At 52.7% G+C, this 27,019-nt stretch overlaps 1 protein-coding gene across 3 annotated transcripts in view; it reads right to left on the reverse strand.

Annotated features, from left to right (window-relative positions):
- The window catches only part of CADM3 (cell adhesion molecule 3), a 152,798-nt gene that overhangs the window by 72,151 nt on the left and 53,628 nt on the right, over positions 1-27,019 (reverse strand). For 2 of the 3 annotated variants that reach the window (XM_073322545.1, XM_073322543.1), the window contains exon 2: positions 23,863-23,976. The exons of the other annotated variant lie outside the window; for it this stretch is intronic. In XM_073322545.1, the coding sequence (XP_073178646.1) occupies positions 23,863-23,976 (114 nt within the window). The remainder of the gene's footprint in view (positions 1-23,862; positions 23,977-27,019) is intronic. 3 annotated transcript variants of the gene reach the window in all.

A 27,019-nucleotide genomic window follows, 5' to 3' on the forward strand; every position in this document is an offset into this window, starting at 1 on the left:
TACTCCAGCTGCTCCCAGATCCTGCTATAGCCCCACTGGGGTCAGGAATCTGTTCCTTAGAGCAGTCATCCTCCTCCAGCTGCATGATTAACTGTGCTTTGGTGAACTTTCCAATGCTCAACCCTCTCTTCTTGCACAGGGTTACAATGTCCTTCTTAAGGAGATGGTGGCATCACTCCGCTCTTCCCAAGTTGTTGTGGACTCAGAGGCCTGTGTGCTCTCAGCTCCCCATGGTTTCCAGGGAGAACTAGTGTGCCAGCCATTCTCAAGGGTATCACCTCTTTGCCAGTGTCGAGCTGCAGACTCATCCACCCCTGGGACCGCTCGTTGCAATCCGCCGGGGGACCCTGTTACTGCAAAAGTCCTTCTCTCTGGTCACACACTCCTAGGGGTTAACCGCCCCCTGAAACTGTCTCTTTCTGAATCTTCAGCACGCCTGGTCCCCATCAATCCCCCTTCGTTTTAGTGCTCCCCAGTCACTTACTGCAGGAAGCACCACCCACGGGGTGCAGTACATCCCATCGCTGCCGCCAGTTGTCACGGAGTCCCTGGGCGATGCTCTGGAACTGCTCCCTACGAAGCCAATCAGGACTCTGGGGAAGTCTCCTCTCTGTGAGCAGACTGTCTGCAGGACACACAGCTCACACAGCTTCCACCTTCCTGGGTCTGACCTCAGAGCATTCAGCATCCTCTGCCCCTCCCTGCACTTCCCACAGTGAGTCCGCCCAGGCAGGCTCCTGGGGAAGCCAGAGGGTCCTAAACCCCAACTCTGCAGTCAGACGTGACTCTCCGCCAGCCAGTAAAACAGAAGGTTTATTAGATGACAGGAACATGGTCTAACACAGAGCTTGTAGGTACAGAGAACAGGACCCCTCAGCTGGGTCCATTTTGGGGGGCAGTGAGCCAGACAACCACGTCTGCCCTTCACTCCATGTCCCAGCCAGTCCCAAACCGACTCCCCCTCCAGCCCCTCCTCCTCTGGGCTTTGTCCCTTTCCCGGGCCAGGAGGTCACCTGATTCCTTTGTTCTCCAACCCTTCAGCTCTCACCTTGCAGGGGGCAAGGGTCAGGCCATCAGTTGCCAGGAAACAGGGTGCTGGCCATTGTCTGTGTCCAGACCCCTGCACACACCTGCCCTCTAGGGCTCTGCAATGATCATACACCCTTATCCCACCACCTAGATACTTAAGAACTGCATAGGGGAAACTGAGGCACCCCCACAATATTCAGAGGAAACATTAAGAACAGTCCTGCTTCGTCACAACCCCCTCCCCCGGGGGGGGGGGTGACAATCACCAGGTTGAGATCCACTATCTAGATGAGTTGAGTACCCCCTGGAAGACCTTTGAGTACCGCCACGGGTACACGTACCGCTGGCTCAGAACCACTGATTTAGAGATTGAAAAATCTAAGAGAAAGGCCTGAGAGATTTTAAACTGGCCTCAAATGAACAGTGAGATCAAGAACAGTGTTAAGGTTTGTTGTATGTATCAAAAATAAAGGACAAGGCAGGAGAAAGAGCCCATGCTGGTGGGCTCCCCTGGAACAATGTAGGCAGGGATTTGTTGACAGGAAACATTATTTACTTTTCCTACATATTATTCCCAATTCCCTGAGACAGCTATATTAGAAGATGCTACCGTTAAACAGGTGGCTGAGCACATCACATCTGGTTTTACTCATCACAGCATACCTGACACAGTAATGTATGACAGTGGACTGCAGTTTAGTAGGCATGAGTTTAAGCAGTGTGCAGTGAAGTTTGGGTTTGGACATGTAACAGCGAGTCCCCATGATCCCCAATCCAATGAGCTGGTGGAAAATGGTGTCAAAATAATAAAGCACCTACAGAAAGAAGCGACAGACTCAGACTTTGATCCACATTTAGCATGGTTAAATTAAAGAATGGCACCAATGAAGCCTGGAGTTATCACCTGCTGACATTCTGTTCCACAGCAAATTGAAACCAGAATGCCTGCACTGTTAGAAACTGAGGTCAGAGTCGCTGGGGACTTGCAGACATATATAGAGACAGAGAAGGCCAAAGAAAACCTCAGTATGATTTGGGGTCCCAGGAGCTGCCCCCCACTTCATGGAAATGAGACTGTGTCTCTATGATGAGGAACAGTGGCTGCAAACAGCAGTGGGATCACAAAAGGGCATCTGCGATCTTATGAGGCTGTCACCCTAGATGGACATGTACTGCACAGGTGCAGGTAACACCATCTCCAAATCCCAGGAGGGAGGGAGGCAAAGGGTGCAAGGTCAGCCACGTGCCTAAGAGGGTCTCAGACAGGAACAATCACAGCAGGGTCAGACAATGGAGACCCAGTATGTGGCGCAGCCAGAGCAAGGGGCCCTGCCGTCTCCTGACAGCAGCGGTGCGGATGTTCCAGGGGAGTCCCCAGGTCTAGGCAGCAGCACAGGGCACCTCACCAACTCACTGAACATTGTTAGTTAGTTTAGTTGTCAGGCGGGTTACTGGCATTTGTAATTGTGTGTTGTACCTGTGACACTGGCAGACCAGGTGCCAGCTCATGCCAAGAACCCCGAGGAATGCAGAGCTGGAACCCTTCAGTCTCCACAAATGGACACTGAAGCTGGAGCCACAGTCCACCCAGGCAGGTGCTGAGCTGTGATCAATGCGGCAGATAGGCTAATAACTGCACGCTCTGGCACGCTTGCAGCTTAGATGGTAAACTCCATGTGGTGACACTGTCTTGTGCTCTGTTTGTGCAGCGCTCAACACAAAGGTGCCCCAGCCTGTCTAAGGCCTCTAGGGGCTACTGCAATGTAATGTTATAATTACACACAACAAATCTGTTACAAGAATGTCATTTCAGCTGCAAGTCAAACACGCAAGAGTTAAGAAATGCCAAATCTACAGCTGCCGCTGTGCTGATCCTGTGCACCGAGGAGGCAGGGGCCTGTGGGAAAGAGTGCATAATCATGTAATGACAGGCTGGGTCATGATGCCTACATACAAGCGGCAGCAATAATGGGCACACGCAACCCTACATCGGGTAGTTTTCTAATGTCTGAGTGCTTGGATTGGTGACCTACGTTACCCCTGTTAATGGCCTTTATTGCAAAATGGAATTTCCCAAGTTTATTTAAAAGGAAAAAAGGGAAAACAATTCTATCATGTGAAACTGCAACAGCTCCCCAAGTCCTGCAACAACCTCCCCCATCATGCTATACCCCTCCCACAACAACCTTTCTGCAACAACCCCACCACTGTGTATCAGCGGCAGGGGACGAACCGCTGCCATGTGGGGTATGCCTACACAGCATTTGGGAGTGAGCTTCAAGAGACTTGTGTGGGGTCAATAGACTTAGAGTAGTGGGGCGCATGCTAGTGCTCTAAAAATGCTGTGTAGACAGCACTTTGAAGTTGTAGCTCAGGCTGGAGCTCAGACTCTGAAGCCCACCCCCCTCCCTAGGCCACGTGCAGGTCTAGAGAGAGGTTGGAGCAGGCCCAGCCTGGTTCTCCTCCATTTTACAGTCACTCTAGCAGCAAACAGGCATTCCCAGCATAGTGTGTGTTGCAGCTGCTGCTTTAACTGCGCAGCCAGCCTGGCCTTAAAATGCTCGTGTTCCATGCTTAGTTTGGCAATTGCCAGCATGTCCTTGAGGGATGCAAGAACCAGAAAGTAAATGGTATTTTTAAACAGTAAAACCGGAATAGAATTGCAATTCGGAAGGAAAAGGCACTTCCCTAGCCTGAGGACTCTGTCAAATTTTATGGAACAATGGGTCCATAATGGGTTTATGGAAAACAGATAACTTGATAACTATTTTTGATGAGATTACAAGTTTGGTTGATAAAGGTAATCGTGTTGATGTAATAGACTTAGAATCATAGAATATCAGGGTTGGAAGGGACCTCAGGAGGTCATCTAGTCCAACCCCCTGCTCAAAGCAGGGCCAATCCCCAGATGGCCCCCTCAAGGATTGAACTCACAACCCTGGGGTTAGCAGGCCAATGCTCAAACCACTGAGCTGTCCCTCCTCCCGACTTCTTAGACTTCTTTAAAGTGTTTGCCTTGGTACCACACAACACTTTGATTAAAAAAATGAGAACAACAGAAAGTTAACATTGCCCACATGAAATAGATTAAAAGCTGGCTAAGTGATAAGTATCCAAATGTAATTTCAAACAGTGACCCACCACTGAGTGGGTGAGCTTCTAGCGAGTTTCCACATGGATCAGTTCTTGGCCCGATGCTATTTTAACATTTCTTCCAGGTCATTGATAGCAAACATAAAATCATCGCTGATAAAGTCTGAAGATGACAAAAAAATTGAGGAGTGGTAAATAATGAAGAGGACAGGTCACCGACCCAGCAATCCAGATCTCTTGTTAAGATGTGCACAAGCAAACGATGTGCACTTTAATGCAGCCAAATATAGAAGTATACATCTAGGAACAAAGAATGAAGGCCATACTTACATGGAGGGGCTCTATCCTAGGAAGCAGTGACTCTAAAAAAGATTTGGGGGTCACAGTGGATAATCAGCTGAACATGAGCTCCCACTGTGATGCTATGGCCAAATGAAATTAATGAGACCCTGGGATGCATAAACAGGTAGACTCTCAAATGAGAAGAGAGGTTATTTTACCTCTGTATTTGGCGCTTGTGTGACTGCTGCTGGAATGCTGTGTCCAGTTCTAGTGCCCGCAATTCAATTAGGATGTTGATAAATTGGAGAGGGGTCGGAAAAGAGCCACAAGAACAATTCAAGGATAAGAAGACATACCTTATAGTGACAGACTCCAGGAGCTCAGTCTATTTAGCTTAACAAAGAGAAGGTTAAGGGGTGACTTGATCACAGACTGTAAGTACCTACATGAGGAACAAACATTTGATAATGAGCTCTTCTGTCTGCCAGAGAAAGGTAAAACACAATCCGATGGCTGGATGTTGAAACTAGACAAATTCAAACTCAAAATAAGGTGTAAATTTTCTAGAGTGAGAGTAATTAACAGCTCAGTTGGAACAACATAGAAGGATTGTGGTGGATTCTCTCTCCTGGGCAAGTTTTAAATCAAGAAGGGATGTTCCTCTAACAGATTTGCTTCAGGAATTATTTGGGGGCAGATCTCTGGCCTGTGTTATGCAGGGGTCAGACTAGATGATCACAATGGTCCTTTCTGACCTAGAAATCTAGGAATTTCAAAAGCCCACTGCAGACACTGGAGGTTAGAAGCTAATCAAAGAAGAGGTCGCAAGAAAGTGTTAGGCCACCTACATCTATCCAGGGGTCATGACCAGCTCCCTCAGCCAGCTGAAGCAAGGCAGAGACGGAGCTGCTCAGCCCACAGCCAAGCAATGACCACATGTCAAACACAGGATCCCACACGAGTCCTCCTAGAATACCATGGAGTCTGCAACCCCGGGACAGGACCTGGGTTGTTCCCAAGTCTCCCAGGACGGGCATTAAGCCTGGCTGTGGACAGCCCGAGGTCTGACAAGAGCATCAATACGACTGGGACAGTACTACCTCCAGCCCTCCCAGGCACCCCCGTGGCTGGGCCTCATGCACAAGGGGAGCGTGCACCACGGAGGCAGAGGGGCAGCTCATGCATCGGAAGCTAGAGGCAGAGGCAGACTCTCGGCCGAGTCTGGAATACTGATCTAGCCAGGGCCCAGCCAGGGAGGCAGAGCTTCCCTGAGAGCTTCCCAGAGAGGCAGGGCCAGAGGGCTGTTAAACTCAGCCCCCAAGCTCAGCCCCAGGTCCCAGGGCACCATCTGCACACAGCACTGTGACCTGGCTCTGTGTGAGCCCCTGTTGACTGCACTTAACCAGAGCTCTCATGGGCATCTGGCTGAGCAGGCAGCAAGTGCTCCATGTTGAGCGTGTCTGGGGCGATGTCTCCCTCGCCGTCCGCTCCTGACAGCTTTCAATAGTTCTCCTAATAAAGACAGGAAACAGCTGGGCCCAGGCAGCCTCACACTGGAGACTTGGGCATTGGATGGAAAAAATGCTGCTCAGGAAAGCAAGTGGTGGATCACGGCAGGTACTGTGAGCAGATAGCACGCCGCCCCCTGCCAGCTCAACCGATAGTCAACAGGGCCCAACACACAGCCCCCTGCTATCCCAACCCTGGGCTCCCCCGCCCCCAACTTTCCCAATACCTCTCAGGCCCAACACACAGCTCCCTGCTATCCCAGCCCTGGGCTCCCCCACCCCCTCAGCTTTCCCAATGCCCCTCAGGCCCAACACACAGCCCCCTGCTAGCTCAGCCCTGAGTTCCTCCCACCCCCCAGCTCTGCTGGTGCCCCTCACTCCCGACCCCCAGCCCCTGCTATCCCAGCTCTGGGCTCCCCCCACCCCCACCTCCGCTGATACCCCTCAGGCCCAACACACAGCCCCCCGCTATCCCAGCCCTAAACCCTCCCCACAGCTCTGCCAGTGCCCCTCACTCTCAGAATGCATCTCCCCTTGTTATCCCAGCCCCAGACTCCTCCCTCCACTGCTTTGCTCTTGCCCCTTAACCCTGACCGGCCATGCCCCCTTGCTATACACACTCACTTCCAGCCCACACCAGACTCCCAGCAGCACTTCCTTTTCTTTCCCTTTCACTTTTCTTTCATGCCTAAGAAACCCCCTGAAAGGATTCCTCACCCTCTTCCTCCTGGTCCAACCCACTCCTCATTTTGAATCTATCACCAGGCTCCTGCCCTGATGCAGACCCTGCCTGCCTGCTTGGAACCGCTCAACCCCCTTCCCCTGTGGGCACCCAGTGTGCCTGAGCTCACACGTGGGCTCTAGCTCGGCAGGTATTGGACAGAGAGAAAGGAGATGGTTCCCACTGGGGTGTCTAAGCCCCCAAGTGGAGCTGACAGCCTTGCCCAGCACCAAGCGTTCTCTGTGCCCTGCAAGGGGAATCACAGAGATGCTGGGAGTTATGGATTGATTGACAGCACCCAAACTGCATCCCGCTTTGCACACACTCAGGCTGAGAGCACCCACTGAGCTGCACATCCCCATGCATGCCCAGGCTGAGAGCACCCCTTCCCAGGCATGCTGAGAGCACTCACTGAACTGCACCCCCCAAGCATGCCCATGCTGAGAGCACCCACTGGGCTACACCCCAGGGCAGACCCAGGCTAAGAGTACCCACTGGGCTGCACCCCCCACTGGGCAGACCCATGCTGAGAGCACCCACTGGGCTGCACTCCCTGCACCCCTGGGCGCACTGAGAGCACCCACTGGGCTGCACCCCCTCAGGAACCCCCATACTAAGAAAACCCACTGGGCTGCCTCCCCACCCCTTCAGGCACATCCAAACCATGGGTTCCATGCTGGCCTGCATCTGTGCAGGGCTGGCTTCTAATGCCAGCCTGTACCACTCTGTCTGACGCCACTCAGGTAGCCAGAGCATCTAGTGCCTTCCTCATCACTGCGTGTCATGGAGGTCATAGGGGTCTATGTGAGCCTGGCTCCTGCAGCATGTCACCCCCTGGAGAAGCAGATGGAGTCAGACTCTGCCCTGGCCTTGAACTCACCACCCATATGGAGCCCTTCCCCCTGCCATGCCATCACCCCTGGAGAGAAGTCACGGCCTGGGAATGGAGGCTGACCCCTGCAAGGGCCAGGCAGCAGGCAGGGCCCATCCCAACTCACATGCTCCCGCAGCTCTTGGGCCTGGACTGGAGGGTATGGGAGGTCAGGCTGACCCTTTCCTGCCCTGCCATGAGTGGCCAATGCCCTGACTCTGGGCCCACGCTGCCCCCCCACCCAGACCTCACATAGGCAGGGGTGACTCACTGGGGCCCGCTGTGCCCTTTCTCCAGGAGCAAGTGCAAGCCCTCTCTCTCCCCCACCTTCCCCCAGTTGTATGGTAAGGGAGCTATTTGTGATCCCATACCCAGGTTTTAAGGGAGGCATCTCTGCATCAGGACCTCAGCCTGGACTGGGCAAAGCCTTGCCCAGGCTCTCCAGTACCAGGCCCTCAGGGATGTCTCCCTTCCACCACCTGGGAAACCTGCCCCCACCACAGCCCTTTCCTGACCTTCTCCAGCCACTGCCCAGCCCTTCCCCAAGGATCCTGCCTTCTGACTCCTAAACGCACATTTCCCCAGCTCCCCACCCCAGCCACCATCTGCATGTAATGGCTGCACGCTACTCCTGCACCAGCTGCTCTTCAGGGGTAGGGGAGGGGAGGGAGAGGTTGGAGTGTGGAGGCCATGCCGGGGTTAAGAGTATGCCGAGGCGGCCACGGGGGTTGAGGAGCGGGTGGACACTCTCGCGGGATGAGAGCATGAGGGATGGCGGGGGAGCATTGTGAAGATCAAAAGTCTAGTCTATCTGGGGGTGCAGAGAGACACCCTGGCATCCCATCAGCCTGTGGAGACAGGCTGTGAGCAGCTTGATCTTACGAAAGAGGGATCTCAGCCATCTGGCTGGGGCCAGGCTTTGGGATAAGCTAGCCTGCAGCAGAGAGGGGAATGCCTTATGAGGTAAACTAAGGCTCTAGAAAATGTGTCATGAGTTTGGTTTGTCTGTAACCGTCTGTTTCCAATATCTCCCTCTTATCTGGAACTCTGTTCCTTGTTCTCTTTGTGTTCACTACGAACATACGTCAGAGCTGTGTGCTACGTGGAGCGGTGATCCTGCCCTGAGCCTGGGGAGCTGGTATGTGCTGGGTCTTTGGAAGTGGAGGAGCTGAGAGCTCTGTGAGTGCCCAGTGGAACCGTGGCTGGGCACTCCAGAGGGAGGCTCCGAGGACTTGGGGGCTGGTATGTGCCTATCACTACCTGCACAGAGGTCTATTGCCCATTGCCAGCTCCCCACACTAATGAGGCAGCACCGGGCCCCATGCGGAGAGGGAATTGAGATGCACACAGCACATGGAACAGTGGCTCAGCTCAGACAGGGAGGAGAGATTCTGAAACTGGTGCTGGAGGGAAGGGTGGGCAAAAGGGGGCAACAACCGAGGCAGCAGAGGAGTGGAGTTTGGTGGGGAATCCATTACCGAAAGGTGCAGCAAGGCTGACGGGGAAGAGCGAGTAAAGGAACGGCCCAGAGTCTGGGATTTCACATCACACCTCTGCTGCAAAACTCCAGCAAGTGGGACACTGGCAGCTCCTCACAGGGCTCGTCTGGGGGGTTGGGTCCCTTTTTTAACAGAAGATGGCTTTGTTCATCATTCTCCGCCCAGGTCCAGCTGGCAGCAGGAGCTGTTGTGTGGGCCATGCATGCAGTTGTTCCACTGGGTTCCTCCCCTTTGGAGACACCCCACTCTGCACACTTTCTGCTCTGAAACCACCCTAGGTGGCACTTGGTTGCTCACACTCAGTGCTCTGAACATGCTCACGCCACTACGCTGGACCACGCATGGTGATTTAAACAGCTGTGGGTCTCAGAAAAGTCCAGCCCTTGGTGAGGAGGAGTTTCCCCAGCTGTGGGCAGAATAGGGTTGCCGCCTTTCTATTTGCTGGTAACCGGATCCCCCAGGCCCTGTATCCTGCCTGCCTCTTCCCAAAGGCCTCACCCCTGCTCCTCCTCTTCACCCAAGGCCACACCCCTGCCCTACCTCTTCTCTAAGGCCCTGCCCCTTCTCTGCCTCTCCCCTAGGCCCTGCCCCCTTCTCCACTGCTTCCCCCCAAGGCCCCATCCTGCCTCTTCCCCCAAGGCCATGCCCCCGTCGCTCACTCCTCTCTCCCCGACCCCTGCTGGATCTCTCAGGGAACCTGCCTGCAGGTAGGAGGCGGCCTCAGCTGAGCAGGGACTGGCATGGGTTAATGACCTGGTGCCTCCCCTCAACCTGCTGCGGTAACCAGACTTTTGGTTCAGATGACATTTAGAGTTGCCAGGTCCCCTTTTCAACTGGACTTTCCAGTTGAAAACCAGGCACCTTGCAAGCCTAAATGGCACCCAGACAAGGAAGCCAAAAACTGGACTGTTCAGGTAAAACCCAGATGGGTGGCAACACTAGGGCAGGATGCCACACACTTTACCAGGTGGATCAGTCATCTTGAGCACCTGCTGCTTGTTTGTGAGGGTAGCACACAGAGCTGGGCAGCAGCCAGAGGAATCTTAGACACATTAGTGCCCACAGGAGAGGCACAATTTCAGCTCAGGAGGTTCTAGGGTCCCCCTCACTGATGTCCAAAGTATTGTTAGAGGCCCAGACCCAGGGTAAAGGGACGGTGTCAGCCTCTCCCATGCTTGTCAGATCACTCAAGATTTCTCTTGTTGTGTTTCTGTAACCCACACTCCTCCTGGGTGTGCTGTTCTGTCCCATCTAGTGGCACCGAGACCACTTAGAGCAGTGGTTCTCAAACTTTTGTACTAGTGACCCCTTTCAGACAGCAAGCCTCTGAGAGCGACCCCCCCTTATAAATCAAAAACACTTTTTTATATATTTAACACCATTATAAATGTGGAGGCAAAGTGGGATTGGGGTTGGAGGCTGACAGCTCATGACCCGCCCTGTAATAACCTCATGACCCCCTGTGAGGCTTGACCCCCAGTTTGAGAACCCCTGACTTAGAGAGAGGGAAAGAGATTAATGAGTTTGCTCTACAGCCTTAGCCAGTTGGCTTTGAGCTCATGTGGTAGAGGCTCATGCTTTAAGCTCCAGAGGTCCCCGGTTCGATCCTGCGCGCCAACGACCCAGGTCTGTTGGTGTTACACGTCTTCCCACAGATGCTGGTGCCCAGCACAGCATGGGGGCAGGTGTGCGTGTGGCTCCTGTTGCTGATTCAGTGTGCAGCCATGGACATACACAGGCCATACATAGGCCATACTCTGGCCCCTGTCCCACAAGTCCATGACTAGGAGAAGCCTCCCACCCTTGCCCTAAGCTGGCTTAACAGCCACCAGCTTTGGACAAGCCCCAGCCTTCAGGTTGGGCAGCCCGGCCCCCCACAGCAGTAATCCAGGTGCACAGCAGGAGAGATGCTGGTCCAGGCAGAGCAGACAGGGCTGGGTCTGAAAACACTGAAATCTCTGCTAGGGTGTGTCACACGGATCCCCAGGATAGATGCTAAACCCCCAGCTTTGGAACAGTCTCTTGGAGGAATTCCTTCAGGGTGCCAGGCCCCCACAGAGTCTCACTCTCCCTTCAGGGTCGGCCATGCGGATGCAACACCTCCTGAGACTGAACCTCTTGGCTCCAGCACTCCTGCTTCACATCATGAGCTCTGCTCAGCAAGTCCAACTGAGCTGCGTTCCTAGGAGAGACTTGTCCACTCTGCAAGGACTGGTGCACCCCAGCAAGTATTTGCAATGATCCTCACACAGATTTCCAAAACAGCTGGGTTTATCAGTCAGCTGGAACACAGCAGTGGGAGTCCGTAGGTTAGCACAGAGACAGGAAGACATTCTGGTCAGCCCAGAGCCCAGCCACGCTGTAGTGAAGTCCATATCCAGGCTCTGTCGGTCTCTTCCTGACCTCCTCAGTCAGTTCCCAGGTGACAGCTAGGACTCCTTCCAGCCCTAGCCAATTCTTACCCCTCACACCTTCCCCACCCTTCCTTCTCCAGCTGGGGTCTTTGCTCTGTCTCCCTGCTGAGAGGTGGGGAAATACTCCTGCCTGTGGATCCTTGGTTGCTAGGTGTAAATATCCTGGTGACTGAGTTTGCCATTGCCATTGTCTTCTCAGATTCTCCACTGACATGGGGTCAGCCTCAGCCAGCCCTTTTTAATGGGCCATTCAGGCTCAGACAGGCAGATGATGTTGATACCTATGTCTCCCAGCCTGCCCTGAGAGCAAACAGTGCTTTCCCTCCACATTCGGTAGCTTTGAAAAACATAATTGAAAGTGAGGGGGTCAGGACATAAAAATACTACAGAAAAGTCCACTTGATCACAGGCCCCTTCCAAAGAACAGCGCACCTCATGCGCCCCCTTCCCCCTTCCCCCCTCCCCATTCTCTGAGCTCCTCCAGCCAGGGAAACCCACCTGGAAAGGATATGAGACAACTCTGTGAGGTGCCTGGGGATTTTCTTGTTACTGACCCAGGAAGGGGCTGAGCCTGAAACTCACAGATGAGCAGATTTTCAAAAGAGCTCAGCAGCCCTGAGCAGCCCCCATTGATCTCGGTGGAAGAGGGGAGGGGGCGTTCTCTGTGGGGGGGAGGCAGGGGAGAGGGAAACTCTCCTTTGTTCTCTTTAGTGGGGAGAGAAGAAAGGGGGACTCTCCCTTGTTCTCTGTGGGGGGAGGGGAAAGGGACTCTCCCTCATTCTTTGTGTGTGGGGGGAGGGGGAATCTCTATTGCTCTCTGTAAGGGGAGCGGAGGGAAATTCTCCATTGTTTTGTGGGTGAGGGGAAGAGAGGGAGACTCTCCATTGTTCTTGGTGCGGGTGTGGGGGGAAGGAAAGGGGGACTCTCCCTTGTTCTCTGTGGGAGGAGGGAGGTTCTCCATTGTTCTCTGTGTGAGGGGAGGGGACAGAGACTCTCCATTGTTCTCTGTGGGGAGGAGGCAGTATGATGGCATGTACCAGGCCCTTTGAGGCCCCCTGCTGGAAGCCTCAAACTCCTACCACACCTTGACCCAGAAAAGGAGCCATAAAGGTGGGTCCTCCAGGCCTGCCTAGAGAGGCTTCAGCAAAACAGCCAATCAGAACGCAGCAGGCCCAGTTAAAAGGCACTGCAGGGTGGGCATAAGCAGTTCAGTTGCTGGCTGGTACCAGTGGAGCTGGGGTGCTGCTCCTTGCTAGAGCTCCCGTGAGAGCTTCAGCCCTGAGGAAAGGGTGATGCAGAAAGGGCTGTGTGGGAAGTGGCACAGGGAAGAGCAGCAGCAACAACTGTTACAGGAAGCAGCACGTGGCTGATATTTATAGGGTCCCTGGGTTTGATCTGGAGTAGTGGGAGGGCCTGGGTTCTGGGCTCCCCCGGCAGAGTAGCCAGAGCCCCAAGAAGGGGATAAGAGCTGTTCAAAGGCCCAAGGGATGCATAGGATGCAGAGTCTCCAGCAAGAAGGCCCTTAGGGCACTGCTCTATACCAGGGCAGGGACAGATTGAAACTATCCCATAAGGGGCTGAGAACTGAGCCCAGAGACAGGGCTCAAGACATTACCCAAGGCACTGTGACATGCCCTGTTGGACCTTTTACCCCTCAAGTGGTTTGTTTGTTTGTGGGCTCAGGCATATAGACTATGCGTGGCTTAGCTGAAGGCTGAGCACCTAAAGACCCAACATGGGGCACTGCAAGCAGAGAGAAGGCAGGTCCACAGGCACGCGCCGGAGGTGCTCACGAGCGGCCCCGGCACGGGGATTCTCTATTGTTCTGTGGAGGGGGAGGGGGCGGAGTGGGGTTCTCCATGACAGTGGGAGCTGCTGGGTGCTGAGCTCATTTGAAAATCTTGCCCATAAGAAGCAGAGTGTTTGTAGACCAGGTTGAGAAAGGTGCCTGCTCACAATACTGCTCTGTGCACACACACACACACACACATTCCCCTTCCCCCTCCAAAACACAGACACACACACAGACAGAGGTCCCTCACAATAAACTGTCCATCTCTCCTGGGACAGCCACAGCCACCCAGTTCCCAGTTGCTCCTGCCTCCACACAGGTGCAATGCAGGCTGAGCAGTGGGTCGCCCGAGCCAGCACTGCCCTTGCTCGGGGCATGGAGCTGACACTACATACCCATAGCAGCCATGCCACAAGAGCAACAGGCAGAAGGAGCCTCCCAGGCCCCGAGCAAAATCATGCCCCAGGGGATGGCTAGGACCTGAGTTCACTGCACAGCAGCTGCCTCTGAAAGGAAGCTCAGTGCGAATGCAACACGCCATGCATGGGGAGAGGGCCTGGAGCCATGCCAAACACAGCCCCTGAGGCTGCTCAGAAACCTGGTGCCTGCAGGCGACTGGAGAGGGAGCAGATGCAAGCATGAGTTGACCAAGGGGCATCCAGCTAGACAGCTGAGAATGATGAGGGCGGCTGCAGGGCACCTGGGGAAAAGTAGCCTGCTCCATTCTGTAGCACCCCCAGGCAGTGCCACCTGGAGAGGTGGTGGCAGGTTTAAATCGTGCTGAGCAAAGAGACAGGCTCATTGACAATCTCAATGCTGCCCCATGTGCAGTGCCATCTGAGCACTGGCAGAACCAGCTCCGTGGGTTACAGATCCTGTGCTGACAGGATAGAGTCTCACTGACACCACAGGGCCCCTCTACCTGGGGCCCCACTTGTGGGTGGTTCCTGCCTCCTGTCTGCATTGTGGGGGGCCAGGACCACAGAACTGGGCTCTTTATTTCCCACAACAACTCCAAGACCCTGGGAAGCGCAGCACAGGGGAGCCCCAGCCCAGGGCATTGCCTTCTCCTGGCTGTTTTACTCAGCACAAGAGGGGGAAGAGCTAGAGAGAGACCCGGGGCACAGATAGAGACTCTGGACAAGGGCTAGGGGGCCAGGGTGGAAGAGTGGCGACAGCAGGAGAGATCTGGCCAGGGAGGCCCTAAGGGCAGGCCTGGGCACATATCTCCCCAGTACTGATGCCATTTGACATTGGCCTCCTCTTCCACTCCTGCATCTCACAGACCAAGCCCCTGGCTACAGTACATGCTGTAAGCCCTGCTCACTGCACAGCACCCCCAAACTCCCAGGGCTCCATCACTAGCACCTGCCTTCAGCTCCCTCCGCAGGCTGGAGCCCAGTGCCTCAGTTTCCCCTATATTCTTCCTGGCTGCCCTGAGTGGGGGACAGTGGGAGGACTAAGCCCTGGTCTATAATAGAAAATTAGGTCGACTTAACTATGGGCAAGTCTACACTACAAAATTAAATCTACCTAAGTTACGTCAATCGGTTTTACGTGTCCACACTATGCTCCTTGTGTCAGTGGTGCGCATCCTCACCAGAAGTGCTTGCACTGATGTAACTGCCAGCATGGGACATTGTGGGATGGCTTCTGAAAGGCAGCAACAGCCAAAGTAAGTAACGCAGTGTCTACACTGACACTGCGTCACCCTAACTACTTCGACAAACACTACTCCTCTTGCGGAGGTGCAGTTATTAAATCAGTGTAGTGTGCAATTACATCGATGGGAGCAACATTTTAGTGCAGACGCCTACAGAGTGAGGTTGACATAAGCTGCCTATGTGAAAAACCCACAACTCTGAGTGGCACAGTTAAGCCAACCTAACCGGCCATGTAGACAGCACTAGGTTGATGGAAGAATTCTTCAGTCAACCTAGCCACAGCCTCTGGGTTTGCTCTCCAAGCAGACTAAGACACATGGGGGAGGGTGTTGTGGCATCACATAGCTGTCTGACTATTATTAAATGCTCATTAAAAACGACTGGCTGAGGCCAACCCCCTATTAAAGGAGACTCCCAGAAGACAGTGGAGAATTCAGTCACCAGGATGTTGACATTTAGCAACCACACCCCAGAGGGAGAGGGATTTCTCCACCTCTGATCAGGGAAGCTGAGCAAAGAGCCCAGCTGGAGAACAAAGTACAGGGAGGTGGGGGAGAAGTGCTGGCTCCTGGAGGAAGCTGGGAGCTCTCTCACCTGGGAACTAAGGAGGTCAGAGAGAGGGATGGAGCCTGGACCTGGGCTCACTATAGCATGGCTGGGTTCTGGGCTGACCGGAACGGTCTATGCTTTAACTTTCCTGTCTCTGTGCTAACCTATGGGCTCTCAATGCGGTATTCCAGCTGTCTGATAAATCAAACTGTTTTGGAAACGCTCTGTGAGTGTCCCTGTAAACACTGGCTGGGTGCATCAAACCCTGCAGAGTGGACAAGCCTCTCCTAGGAGTCTGGCTTAATTGGACTCGCTGAGCAGAGCTCACGGTGTGAGGCAGGAGTGCTCAGTCCCAGGAGACAGCAAGGCCGCGTGGCCAACCTGAAGGAAGAGGTTCCTGCAAGAGACTGTTCCAAAGCTGGGAGCGCAACACGGATCCGTGACAACGGTACACCTCCAGCAGCAGTGCCAGCGCGAGGGGGAGGGGAGCAGTGAATGGTGCACACCGAGGAGCAGTACCAGACCACAGGGAACAGAAAGCAATCGACAGTACTCAGACAGCAGCAGTACCAGGGCCAGGGTGCTGGGGATGAGGAGCAATAGACAGTACTCACCCAGCAGCAGTACCAGGGCCAAGGCACAGGTTTGGGGAGCTGTGGATGGTAAACACCCAGCAGCAATATCAGGACTCGTGCTGTGCCCCCCCCCTCTTCCTTCAGAGTCAGCCACGTGGCCTCGCCACCTCCTGAACCTCTGGGCTCCAGCACTCCTGCTCCACACCGTGAGCTCTGCTCCGCAAGTCCAACTGAGACAGACTCCTGCAGAGACTTATCCCCTCTGCAGGGATTAATGTTCCCTTGCCAGTATTTAGAGTGATCCTCATAGAGCACTGTTGGTTTTATTAGTCAGCCGCAAGAATCATAGAATCATAGAATATCAGGGTTGGAAGGGACCCCAGAAGGTCATCTAGTCCAACCCCCTGCTCAAAGCAGGACCAATTCCCAGTTAAATCATCCCAGCCAGGGCTTTGTCAAGCCTGACCTTAAAAACCTCTAAGGAAGGAGATTCTACCACCTCCCTAGGTAACGCATTCCAGTGTTTCACCACCCTCTTAGTGAAAAAGTTTTTCCTAATATCCAATCTAAACCTCCCCCACTGCAACTTGAGACCATTACTCCTCGTTCTGTCATCTGCTACAATTGAGAACAGTCTAGAGCCATCCTCTTTGGAACCCCCCCTTTCAGGTAGTTGAAAGCAGCTATCAAATCCCCCCTCATTCTTCTCTTCTGCAGGCTAAACAATCCCAGCTCCCTCAGCCTCTCCTCATAACTCATGTGTTCCAGTCCCCTAATCATTTTTGTTGCCCTTCGCTGGACTCTCTCCAATTTATCCACATCCTTCTTGAAGTGTGGGGCCCAAAACTGGACACAGTACTCCAGATGAGGCCTCACCAATGTCGAATAGAGGGGAACGATCACGTCCCTCGATCTGCTCGCTATGCCCCTACTTATATATCCCAAAATGCCATTGGCCTTCTTGGCAACAAGGGCACACTGCTGACTCATATCCAGTTTCTCGTCCACTGTCACCCCTAGGTCCTTTTCCGCAGAACTGCTGCCTAGCCATTCGGTCCCTAGTCTGTAGCTGTGCATTGGGTTCTTCCGTCCTAAGTGCAGGACCCTGCACTTATCCTTATTGAACCTCATCAGATTTCTTTTGGCCGAATCCTCCAATTTGTCTAGGTCCTTCTGTATCCTATCCCTCCCCTCCAGCGTATCTACCACTCCTCCCAGTTTAGTATCATCCGCAAATTTGCTGAGAGTGCAATCCACACCATCCTCCAGATCATTTATGAAGATATTGAACAAAACCGGTCCCTGGACCGACCCTTGGGGCACTCCACTTGATACCGGCTGCCAACTAGATATGGAGCCATTGATCACTACCCATTGAGCCCGACAATCTAGCCAGCTTTCTACCCACCTTGTAGTGCATTCATCCAGCCCATACTTCCTTAACTTGCTGACAAGAATACTGTGGGAGACGGTGTCAAAAGCTTTGCTAAAGTCAAGAAACAATACATCCACTGCTTTCCCTTCATCCACAGAACCAGTAATCTCATCATAAAAGGCGATTAGATTAGTCAGGCATGACCTTCCCTTGTTGAATCCATGCTGGCTGTTCCTGATCACTTTCCTCTCATGCAAGTGCTTCAGGATTGATTCTTTGAGGACCTGCTCCATGATTTTTCCAGGGACTGAAGTGAGGCTGACTGGCCTGTAGTTCCCAGGTTCCTCCTTCTTCCCTTTTTTAAAGATTGGCACTACATTAGCCTTTTTCCAGTCATCCGGGACTTCCCCGGTTCGCCACGAGTTTTCAAAGATAATGGTCAATGGCTCTGCAATCACAGCCGCCAATTCCTTCAGCACTCTCGGATGCAACTCGTCCGGCCCCATGGACTTGTGCACGTCCAGCTTTTCTAAATAGTCCCTAACCACCTCTATCTCCACAGAGGGCTGGCCATCTCTTCCCCATTTTGTGATGCCCAGCGCAGCAGTCTGGGAGCTGACCTTGTTAGTGAAAACAGAGGCAAAAAAAGCATTGAGTACATTAGCTTTTTCCACATCCTCTGTCACTAGGTTGCCTCCCTCATTCAGTAAGGGGCCCACACATTCCTTGGCTTTCTTCTTGTTGCCAACATACCTGAAGAAACCCTTCTTGTTACTCTTGACATCTCTGGCTAGCTGCAGCTCCAGGTGCCATTTGGCCCTCCTGATAACATTCCTACATGCCCGAACAATATTTTTATACTCTTCCCTGGTCATATGTCCAACCTTCCACTTCTTGTAAGCTTCTTTTTTATGTTTAAGATCCGCTAGGATTTCACCATTAAGCCAAGCTGGTCGCCTGCCATATTTACTATTCTTTCGACTCATCGGGATGGTTTGTCCCTGTAACCTCAACAGGGATTCCTTGAAATACAGCCAGCTCTCCTGGACTCCTTTCCCCTTCAAGTTAGTCCCCCAGGGGATCCTGGCCATCCGTTCCCTGAGGGAGTCGAAGTCTGTTTTCCTGAAGTCCAGGGTCCGTATCCTGCTGCTTACCTTTCTTCCCTGCGTCAGGATCCTGAACTCAACCAACTCATGGTCACTGCCTCCCAGATTCCCATCCACTTTTGCTTCCCCCACTAATTCTTCCCAGTTTGTGAGCAGCAGGTCAAGAAAAGCGCCCCCCCTAGTTCGCTCCTCTAGCACTTGCACCAGGAAATTGTCCCCTAAGCTTTCCAAAAACTTCCTGGATTGTCTATGCACCGCTGTATTGCTCTCCCAGCAGATATCAGGATGATTAAAGTCATCCATGAGAATCAGGGCATGCGATCTAGTAGCTTCCGTGAGCTGCCGGAAGAAAGCCTCATCTACCTCATCCCCCTGGTCCGGTGGTCTATAGCAGACTCCCACCACTACATCACTCTTGTTGCACACACTTCTAAACTTAATCCAAAGAGAGCATTGGCAGTCCATAGATTAGAACTGAGACAGAAAGCTTAAAGCATGGACCGTTCTGGTCAGCCCAGAGCCCAGCCATGCTGTAGTGAATCCCATATTCAGTCTCTGTCTGACTACCTTAGTCAGTTCCCAGGTGAGAGTCCCCGATTCCTTCCAGCAGTCAATCATAGAATCATAGAATATCAGGGTTGGAAGGGACCTGAGGAGGTCATCTAGTCCAACCCCCTGCTCAAAACAGGACCAATCCCCAACTAAATCATCCCAGCAAGGGCTTTGTCAAACCTGACCTTAAAAACTTTAAGGAAAGAGATTCCACCACCTCCCTAGGTAACGCATTCCAGTGTTGCACCACCCTCCTAGTGAAAAAGCTTTTCCTAATATCCAACCTAAATCTCCCCCACTGCAACTTGAGACCATTACTCCTCTTTCTGTCATCTGCTACCACTGAGAACAGTCTAGAACCATCCTCTTTGGAACCCCCTTTCAGGTAGTTGAAAGCAGCTATCAAATCCTCCCTCATTCTTCTCTTCCGCAGACTAAACAATCCCAGTTCCCTCAGCCTCTCCTCAGAAGTCATGTGTTCCAGTCCCCTAATCATTTTTGTTGCCCTTCGCTGGACTCTTTCCAATTTTTCCACATCCTTCTTGTAGTGTGGGGCCCAAAACTGGACACAGTACTCCAGATGAGGCCTCACCAATGTCAAATAGAGGGGAATGACCACGTCCCTTGATCTGCTGGCAATGCCCCTACTTATACAGCCCAAAATGCCATTGGCCTTCTTGGCAACAAGGGCACACTGTTGACTCAAATCCAGCTTCTCGTCCACTGTAACTCCTAGGTCCTTTTCTGCAGAACTGCTGCCTAGCCATTCGGTCCCTAATCTGTAGAGGTGCATGGGAATCCTTCCATCCTAAGTGCAGGACTCTGCACTTGTCCTTGTTGAACCTCATCAGATTTCTTTTCGCCCAATCCTCTAATTTGTCTATGGCCCTCTGTATCCTATCCCTATCCTCCAGCGTATCTACCTCTCCTCCCAGTTTAGTGTCATCTGCAAACTTGCTGAGGGTGCAATCCACACCATCCTCCAGATCATTAATGAAGATATTGAACAAAAACGGCCCCAGGACCAACCCTTGGGGCACTCCGCTAGATACCGGCTGCCAACTAGACATGGAGCCATTGATCACTACCCGTTGTGCCCGACAATCTAGCCAGCTTTCTATCCACCTTATAGTCCATTCATCCAGACCATACTTCTTTAACTTACTGCCACGAATACTGTGGGAGACCTTGTCAAAATCTTTGCTAAAGTTAAGGAACAACACGTCCACTGCTTTCCCCTCATCCACAGAGCCAGTTATCTCGTCATAGAAGGCAATTAGATTAGTCAGGCGTGACTTGCCCTTGGTGAATTCATGCTGACTGTTCCTGATCACTTTCCTCTCCTCTAAGTGCTTCAGAATTGATTCCTGGAGGACCTGCTTCATGGTTTTCCCAGGGACTGAGGTGAGGCTGACTGGCCTGTAGTTCCCAGGATCCTCCTTCTTCCCTTTTTTAAAGATGGGCACTACATTAGCCTTTTTCCACTCGTCTGGGACCTCCCCCGATCGCCATGAGTTTTCAAAGATAATGGCCAATGGCTCTGCAATTACATCCACCAACTCCTTTAGCACTCTCGGATGCAGCACATCTGGCCCCATGGACTTGTGCTCGTCCAGCTTTTCTACATAGTCCTGAACCACTTCTTTCTACACAGAGGGCTGCTCACCTCCTCCCCATGCTGTGCTGCCCAGTGCAGCATTCTGGGAGCTGACCTTGTTCGTGAAGACAGAGGCAAAAAAAGCATTGAGTACATAAGCTTTTTCCACATCCTCTGTCACTAGGTTGCCTCCCCATTCAGTAAGGGGCCCACACTTTCCTTGACTTTCTTCTTGTTGCTAACGTACTCGAAGAAACCCTTATCCCCCACCTTCCCCGTCCTTTGTTGTCAAGCTGGGCTCTTTGCTCAGCTTCCCTGCTGAGAGGTGGGGAAATCCCTCTCCCTGTATGTCCTTAGTTACTAGGTGTCCATGTCCTCATGACTGGCTTTGCCACTGTCTTCTCAGATTCTCTTTTAATTTGAGGCTGGCCTCAGCCAGTCCTTTTTAATGGCCCATCCCAGCTCAGACAGCTAGGCAACATTCAAACTGATGTTTCTTAGCCTGAGAACATTGCCGCACCAGCATCAACTTTCTGGATACCACAATCAGCTTCAGCAATGGAACCCTACAGAAAACCAGAGAAGAAACCCACAGATCCAGTAACCACCTCAAACACACCAAGAAATCTGTTATTTACAGCTAGGGTGACCAGTCAAGACGTGTGAAAAATTGGGACGGGGGTGGAGGGTAGTAGGCATTTATATAAGACAAAGCCCCAAATATCAGATCTGTCCCTATAAAATCGGGACATCTGGTCACCCTATCTACAGCCAGGCCCTTGGATACTGAGGAATATGCTTGAAGGAGGAAGCCTAGGACACACCCCTTAACACATGTAAAACTGCCTTCACCAAACAAGGACACTCCACCAGAGAAGTAGATCACAGCCTGGAATGGGCCACCAAAAAACCACAAGAGAACCTGCTTCAATATAGGGAACAAAATCTTCAGAGCGCACTCATCCCTAGTCGTCACCTATCACCACACACTGGAACCCAGACGGGGTTATCATTAAACAATTACAACCCATACTCAATGGCAAAGTTCCCTCTATGTTTTTTACATCCATGTGCGGAATGAATTTTGTTATGTGCACCAATATGGATGATGTGTGGTGGGGGCTGAAGGGTTCGGAGTATGGGAGGGGGCTGGGGATGAGGGGTTGGGGATGAGGCTAAGGGCTAGAGCAGAGGGGTGGGGTGTGGGGGGGTGAGGGCTCTGGCTGGCGATGCGGGCTCTGGGGTGGGGCCAGGGATGAGGGGTTTGGGGTACAGGAGGGCGCACAGGGCTGGGGTGCAGGTGGGTGAGAGGACTCCCCCGCACTCCTCTCTCGCCGCAGCAGCCTGGGACTGGGGGAGAGTGCCGTGCAGCTTAGAGGGAACTTAGCTCAATGGGGATGTTACATGTCATGGCTCCTCTCCTACCTTCTTCCCCACAGAAACTGCACAGTCTCTAGTTCTTGTTCCTTCACCGGACCCTTTTATTTTATGTTCCCTCCAACATTTCTACAGCAATCCCTGTGCAACAGTCTATTTACAGCACCAACAGCCCTTTTAGCCCTCTCCCCAGGACCTGTGGGAAATGAAGGTCTCCCTCCTGAGACCTCGGTGTAACTGGTTTCGACTAGCCTTGGTCCCCTCTCTTCTTCCCCTCCCCCATGGGACTTCCTTCCTGCCTCCTTGTCAGCTCAGCCAGATGGTCTAATTACCTCCCTCAGTTTTCTCAAGGGGAACTAATGAACATCAGCATGATCAAAGGACAGGCTCACCTGTGTGCATGCACCCTGCACTCTGTCACGCACCTCTACCCTTGCCTACTGCTGACGTTCCTTCTGCCTCTGGCCTGCCCTTCCCTAGAGGAGGTGCCAGGTACCCCTTTCCTGTGCTCACCCCCAGGGTGATTATCCCCCCTCCACCCACCGAAGTCACATTTTGTGGGTGGGGGGACACCCCCATGATTCTGTTTTGGCCCACTGATCTTCACACCAAGGGCAACTCGAGGGTTTCACTCCTCCTTATCGCAATATTTGCTTTGCAGTGGGGTCTGTCCTGTCCCCTCTCCATGTTGTTCCTCTGTGCACTCTTGCTCTCCTAGTCCTACCCACTTATCTCAGGGCTCCTCTTCTCGAGGCCCTGGTAGCGAACCTTCCGAGGACAGCCCATCCCACTCTGGTATGTCCTGCCTTCCCTTTTCTCCTAATGCCTGCTTTGCTAATTCCTCCTCTTTTCCGCTTGGGAACGTTTATTTCCTTTTGTCACCCTCGACTTGCATCACATTGTCTAGGGTTCTCCTGCTCCTCTACTTCAAGCCCCTTTCTCTATCTCTGACCAGTTCCTTTCTGCCATGGACCCCAACTAAGCTGCTTTCCACTTAAAGGGGAAGGGGCTCCAATCCATCCCTACCACCACCGGTTGTGGCAACCTATCCACAACCCCAACCCATTTCCAACTCTCTCCGGACCTTCAGGGGAATCTCTGCCATTGGGCAGAGCTTTCTCTCCCCATGAATGCACTCCAAACTCAGCCTTTCTCTGGGAAGGATCCAGTGTAGCTTTACCACATCTTTCCTAGCCAGCAAACATCCTGATGCAGTGTCCACTAGGCCTTTCTCCCATCCACTCCCAACCTTCATCGAGACGGTTGGCATTTTCCTCTGTAGCAGGTCCCAGTCCAACTACAACGTTGTGCCAGTCCAAGGTCCATGGATGGGCAGTCTCTTTTTATAGGCCATGTCTATAAAAATCTTCTTCCTCAAACTCTTCCATGAGTTTGACTGCTGCCTCCAGGATTGTGGGTTGGTACCTCCTCACCGAGACACGGGTGTTCTCTGGGAGGCCTTGTAGAAATTGCTCCAGGATTACGGAGTCCATGATTTTGCCCATAGTCTGCTTGCCTGGCTTCAACCACAGGGTAGCCCAATCAGTTAGTTAACCTTTGGGCACATGTCCTGGCCTGTACATCTCCAGCCTATCTAACAGCCCGAAACACCTGCCAATATTTCTCCGTAGACAATCCCACTCGGAGGAGCATGGCTGCCTTAACGACATCAAAGTCCTTTGTCTGTTTGTCACCCAAGGCCATGCAGGCCACTTGAGCTCCCCCGCCAAATAGGTTGTTGGCGGGGAGGGGGGGCACATTCCTCTGTCCCAGCCAGCTCCCATTGCTACCCTCTCAAATGTCATTTACACAGGCCAACCCCCAGGCTCCGGTTACCGTTCCCCGTACCGGAACTCACCAGTGTCTGAAGCAACTGCTGCTGCACTCGTGCTTGCTCCCTGATAAATTTCTGCAATCTCCTCTGTTGCTTTGCTTGCCAGGCCAGCAGGGATTGTCTCTCCAGCTGGTGTGCCTGTTGGAAAGATTGCATGCTCTGTTGCAGCTTCTTCTGCTGGTCCACCAACCACTGCAGAGTCTGCTCCATCGTACGGGTGCCAATTATTTGCAGCAGCCTCCCCCGTGTCTCTCAGTCGCCACAACTGGGAAAGTCAAGACCCTGGACAAGCCCCCACGTGTCACAGGGTATGGCTCCCCTCCCACCTTCTTCCCCACAGAAACTGCAGGGACTCCAGTGGCTGTGCCTTCACCAAACCCTTTTATTTTAAGTTCCCTCCACCATTTCTACAGCAATCCCTGTGCAACGGTCTATTCACAGCACCAGCAGCACCTCTGGTCCTGAAAGGAACAGAGGTCTCCCTTCCCTGTGGTCTCAGTGTAGCTGGGCTCAACTAGCTCTAGTCTGGTCTGGTCCCATCCCATCCTGTCTCCCTCCCCGCCCCCCCATGGGACTTCCTTCTTGGCTTCCCATCCCAGCCAGCCACTCTGATTCTCTAACTACCTCCCTCAGCTTTCTCAAGGGGAACTAAATCACATCGGGTGATCAGAGTGCAGGCTCAACTGTGTGCACCCTGCACTCTGTCACAGGGGACCGCAGCCTGGAAGAAATCTTTCCTAAATCCCCTCTTCTGGCCTTCAAACAACCCATCAGCCTCACCAACTCATCATCAGAAGCAAGCTCCCCACAAACCAGGACCCAAGAGTGGCACCAGACCCAGCCAGAACAACAGATACAAAATCTGCAGACGTATCACCACTGCTACGATGATCAATAGCTCCCACAAAATATCTTTCAAGATCCATAGAATCATAGACTATCAGGGTTGGAAGGGACCTCAGGAGGTCATCTAGTCCAACCCCCTGCTCAAAGCAGGACCGATCCCCAATTTCTGCCCCAATCCCTCAAGGATTGAACTCACAACCCTGGGTTTAGCAGGCCAATGCTCAAACCACTGAGCTATCCCTCCCCCCCATCTAAAAAAATTAAAAAAATATAGAATATCAGGGTTGGAAGGGACCTCAGGAGGTCATCTAGTCCAGTGGTCCCCAACCTTTCTTGTGGGAATAGCATATTGCTATTCCCAGAAGACTGTGGCGGGCGCCAGACAACCCGCTGTCAAAATGCCACCACAGAGAAGCACCACCGGGAAGAAGTGCTGCCGCCGAAATGCCGCCGAGAAACGGAGACGCTTCTCGGCAGCAAGGTGTCCTGCGGGTGCACAAAAACGCCCCGGCAGGCACCATGGCGCCCGCGGGCACCCTGTTGGGGACCCCTGATCTAGTCCAACCACTGAGCTATCCCTCCCCCTGATCCTGCAAGAGCTATCCCAGTGTACTAAATGCTCCAGTAACAACTCTGAGGGTGAAACGAGACAGACAATCACTGTGTTCTCAAATGAACTCACACTGAAAAACGCTAAAAGACAAAAACACCTGTGGGCAAATGCTTCAAAAAGTGATCACTCTAACCTGGTCTCTCAGTTCTCATCCTCAGAGGACACCTGCACAACACCTTCAAAAGATGAGCCTAGGAGCTTAAATTCGTAAGTTTGCTACACACTGAAAATCATGGACTTAATAAAGACACTGGATTTATGGCTTATTACAACAATCTGTAACCCCCAAATACCCCTTTTTGTCCTATGACTGCAGTGATATTAATGAGCCACTCTACCTTGAATGGTCGCTTAGAATATGTGTTAACTCCTTATGCTAAATAATCGGTTCCAATTTGTACTTAGATGTGCCACTCTGAGAACTTTCCCCAGACCTGAAAAAGAGCTCTGTGTTAGCTCAAAAGCTTGTCTCTCTCACCAACTGAAGTTGGTCCAATAAAAGATGTCCTTTTCCCCTGCACTCGGTAACTATGTGAAAGACAGGGAAAATTGATGCACACATAGGGGTTATAAAAATATTATAGAAAATTCCAGCTTTGTCATGCATAGCCAAGGCACTGGGGACAGGGAGCAGTAGACAGACAGTACACATCCAGCAGCTGTACCAGGTGAAGGGGCAAGGAATCATAGAATATCAGGGTTAGAAGAGACCTCAGGAGGTCATGTAGTCCAACCCCCTGCTCAAAGCAGGACCAAGCCCCAATTTTTGCCTCAGATCCCTAAATGGCTCCCTCAAGGATTGAACTTACAACCCTGGGTTTAGCAGGCCAATGCTCAAACCACTGAGCTGTCCCTCCCCCCAAGGAGCTGCTGATGGTTTCTTCCCCCTCTCAATGGCCCAGAGACATGGGAATCACCAGACTGGATGAGACCCCACCCATCCAACCCTGGCTCCCAATGCGAGATGGCTGCTTTGGAGGAATGTGCATGTCATAGGTGCTGACTCTGTGGGTGTTCTGAGGCGGGAGCACCCACGGAAAAAAATGGTGGGTGCTTAGCACCCACTGGCAGCCCCCCATCAATGTCTCTCCCTCCCCCAGCACCTCTTGCCCGCCAGCGGGCTCCGCCAATCAGCACCTCCCCCTCCCTCCCTGCACCTACCACCTGCCATGAATCAGCTGCCGGAAAGGGGGTGGAGCGAAGGCGCAGCGCGCTCAGGGAAGGGGGCAGAACTGAGCAGGGAAAAGGCAGGGCAGGAAGAGGTGGGGTAGAGCAAGGGAGAAGGAGTAGAGCGGGGGCGGGGTCTGGGCAGAGATGAGGGGGAGCACCCCCCCAGCAGACTAGAAACTCAGCACCTATGGTGCAAGTTCCACACAGTGGGCAGCGCTTGGCTTGCATGCCCCAGGTGGTATGGTCATGGCAGACCCACAGAGTAGTTAAACTACATACATTAAATACTCCTGCTGGAAAGTTGCAATGTAACACCACTTTAGTACTTACAACTCAAAATAACCCACAAGAACTCCAAAACAGAAAGAGAGAAAGCAGGCTGCTCCCTAAGTGAGCCACAACTCCCCCTCCCCCACTAATATAGGCTGCCCAGCTGCAGACTGTCTGCTACTAGGTCGCAATTGCATGCTTCCCTACAGAGCCCCCATGCAGGACCAGGAACCCCTGAAATTTGAAGTGACTGCCTACAATTTTAACAGTCCTCAATATACC

This window comes from Lepidochelys kempii, chromosome 24 (assembly GCF_965140265.1).
Source record: "Lepidochelys kempii isolate rLepKem1 chromosome 24, rLepKem1.hap2, whole genome shotgun sequence".
In the NCBI taxonomy this organism is placed as follows: domain Eukaryota; kingdom Metazoa; phylum Chordata; order Testudines; family Cheloniidae; genus Lepidochelys; species Lepidochelys kempii.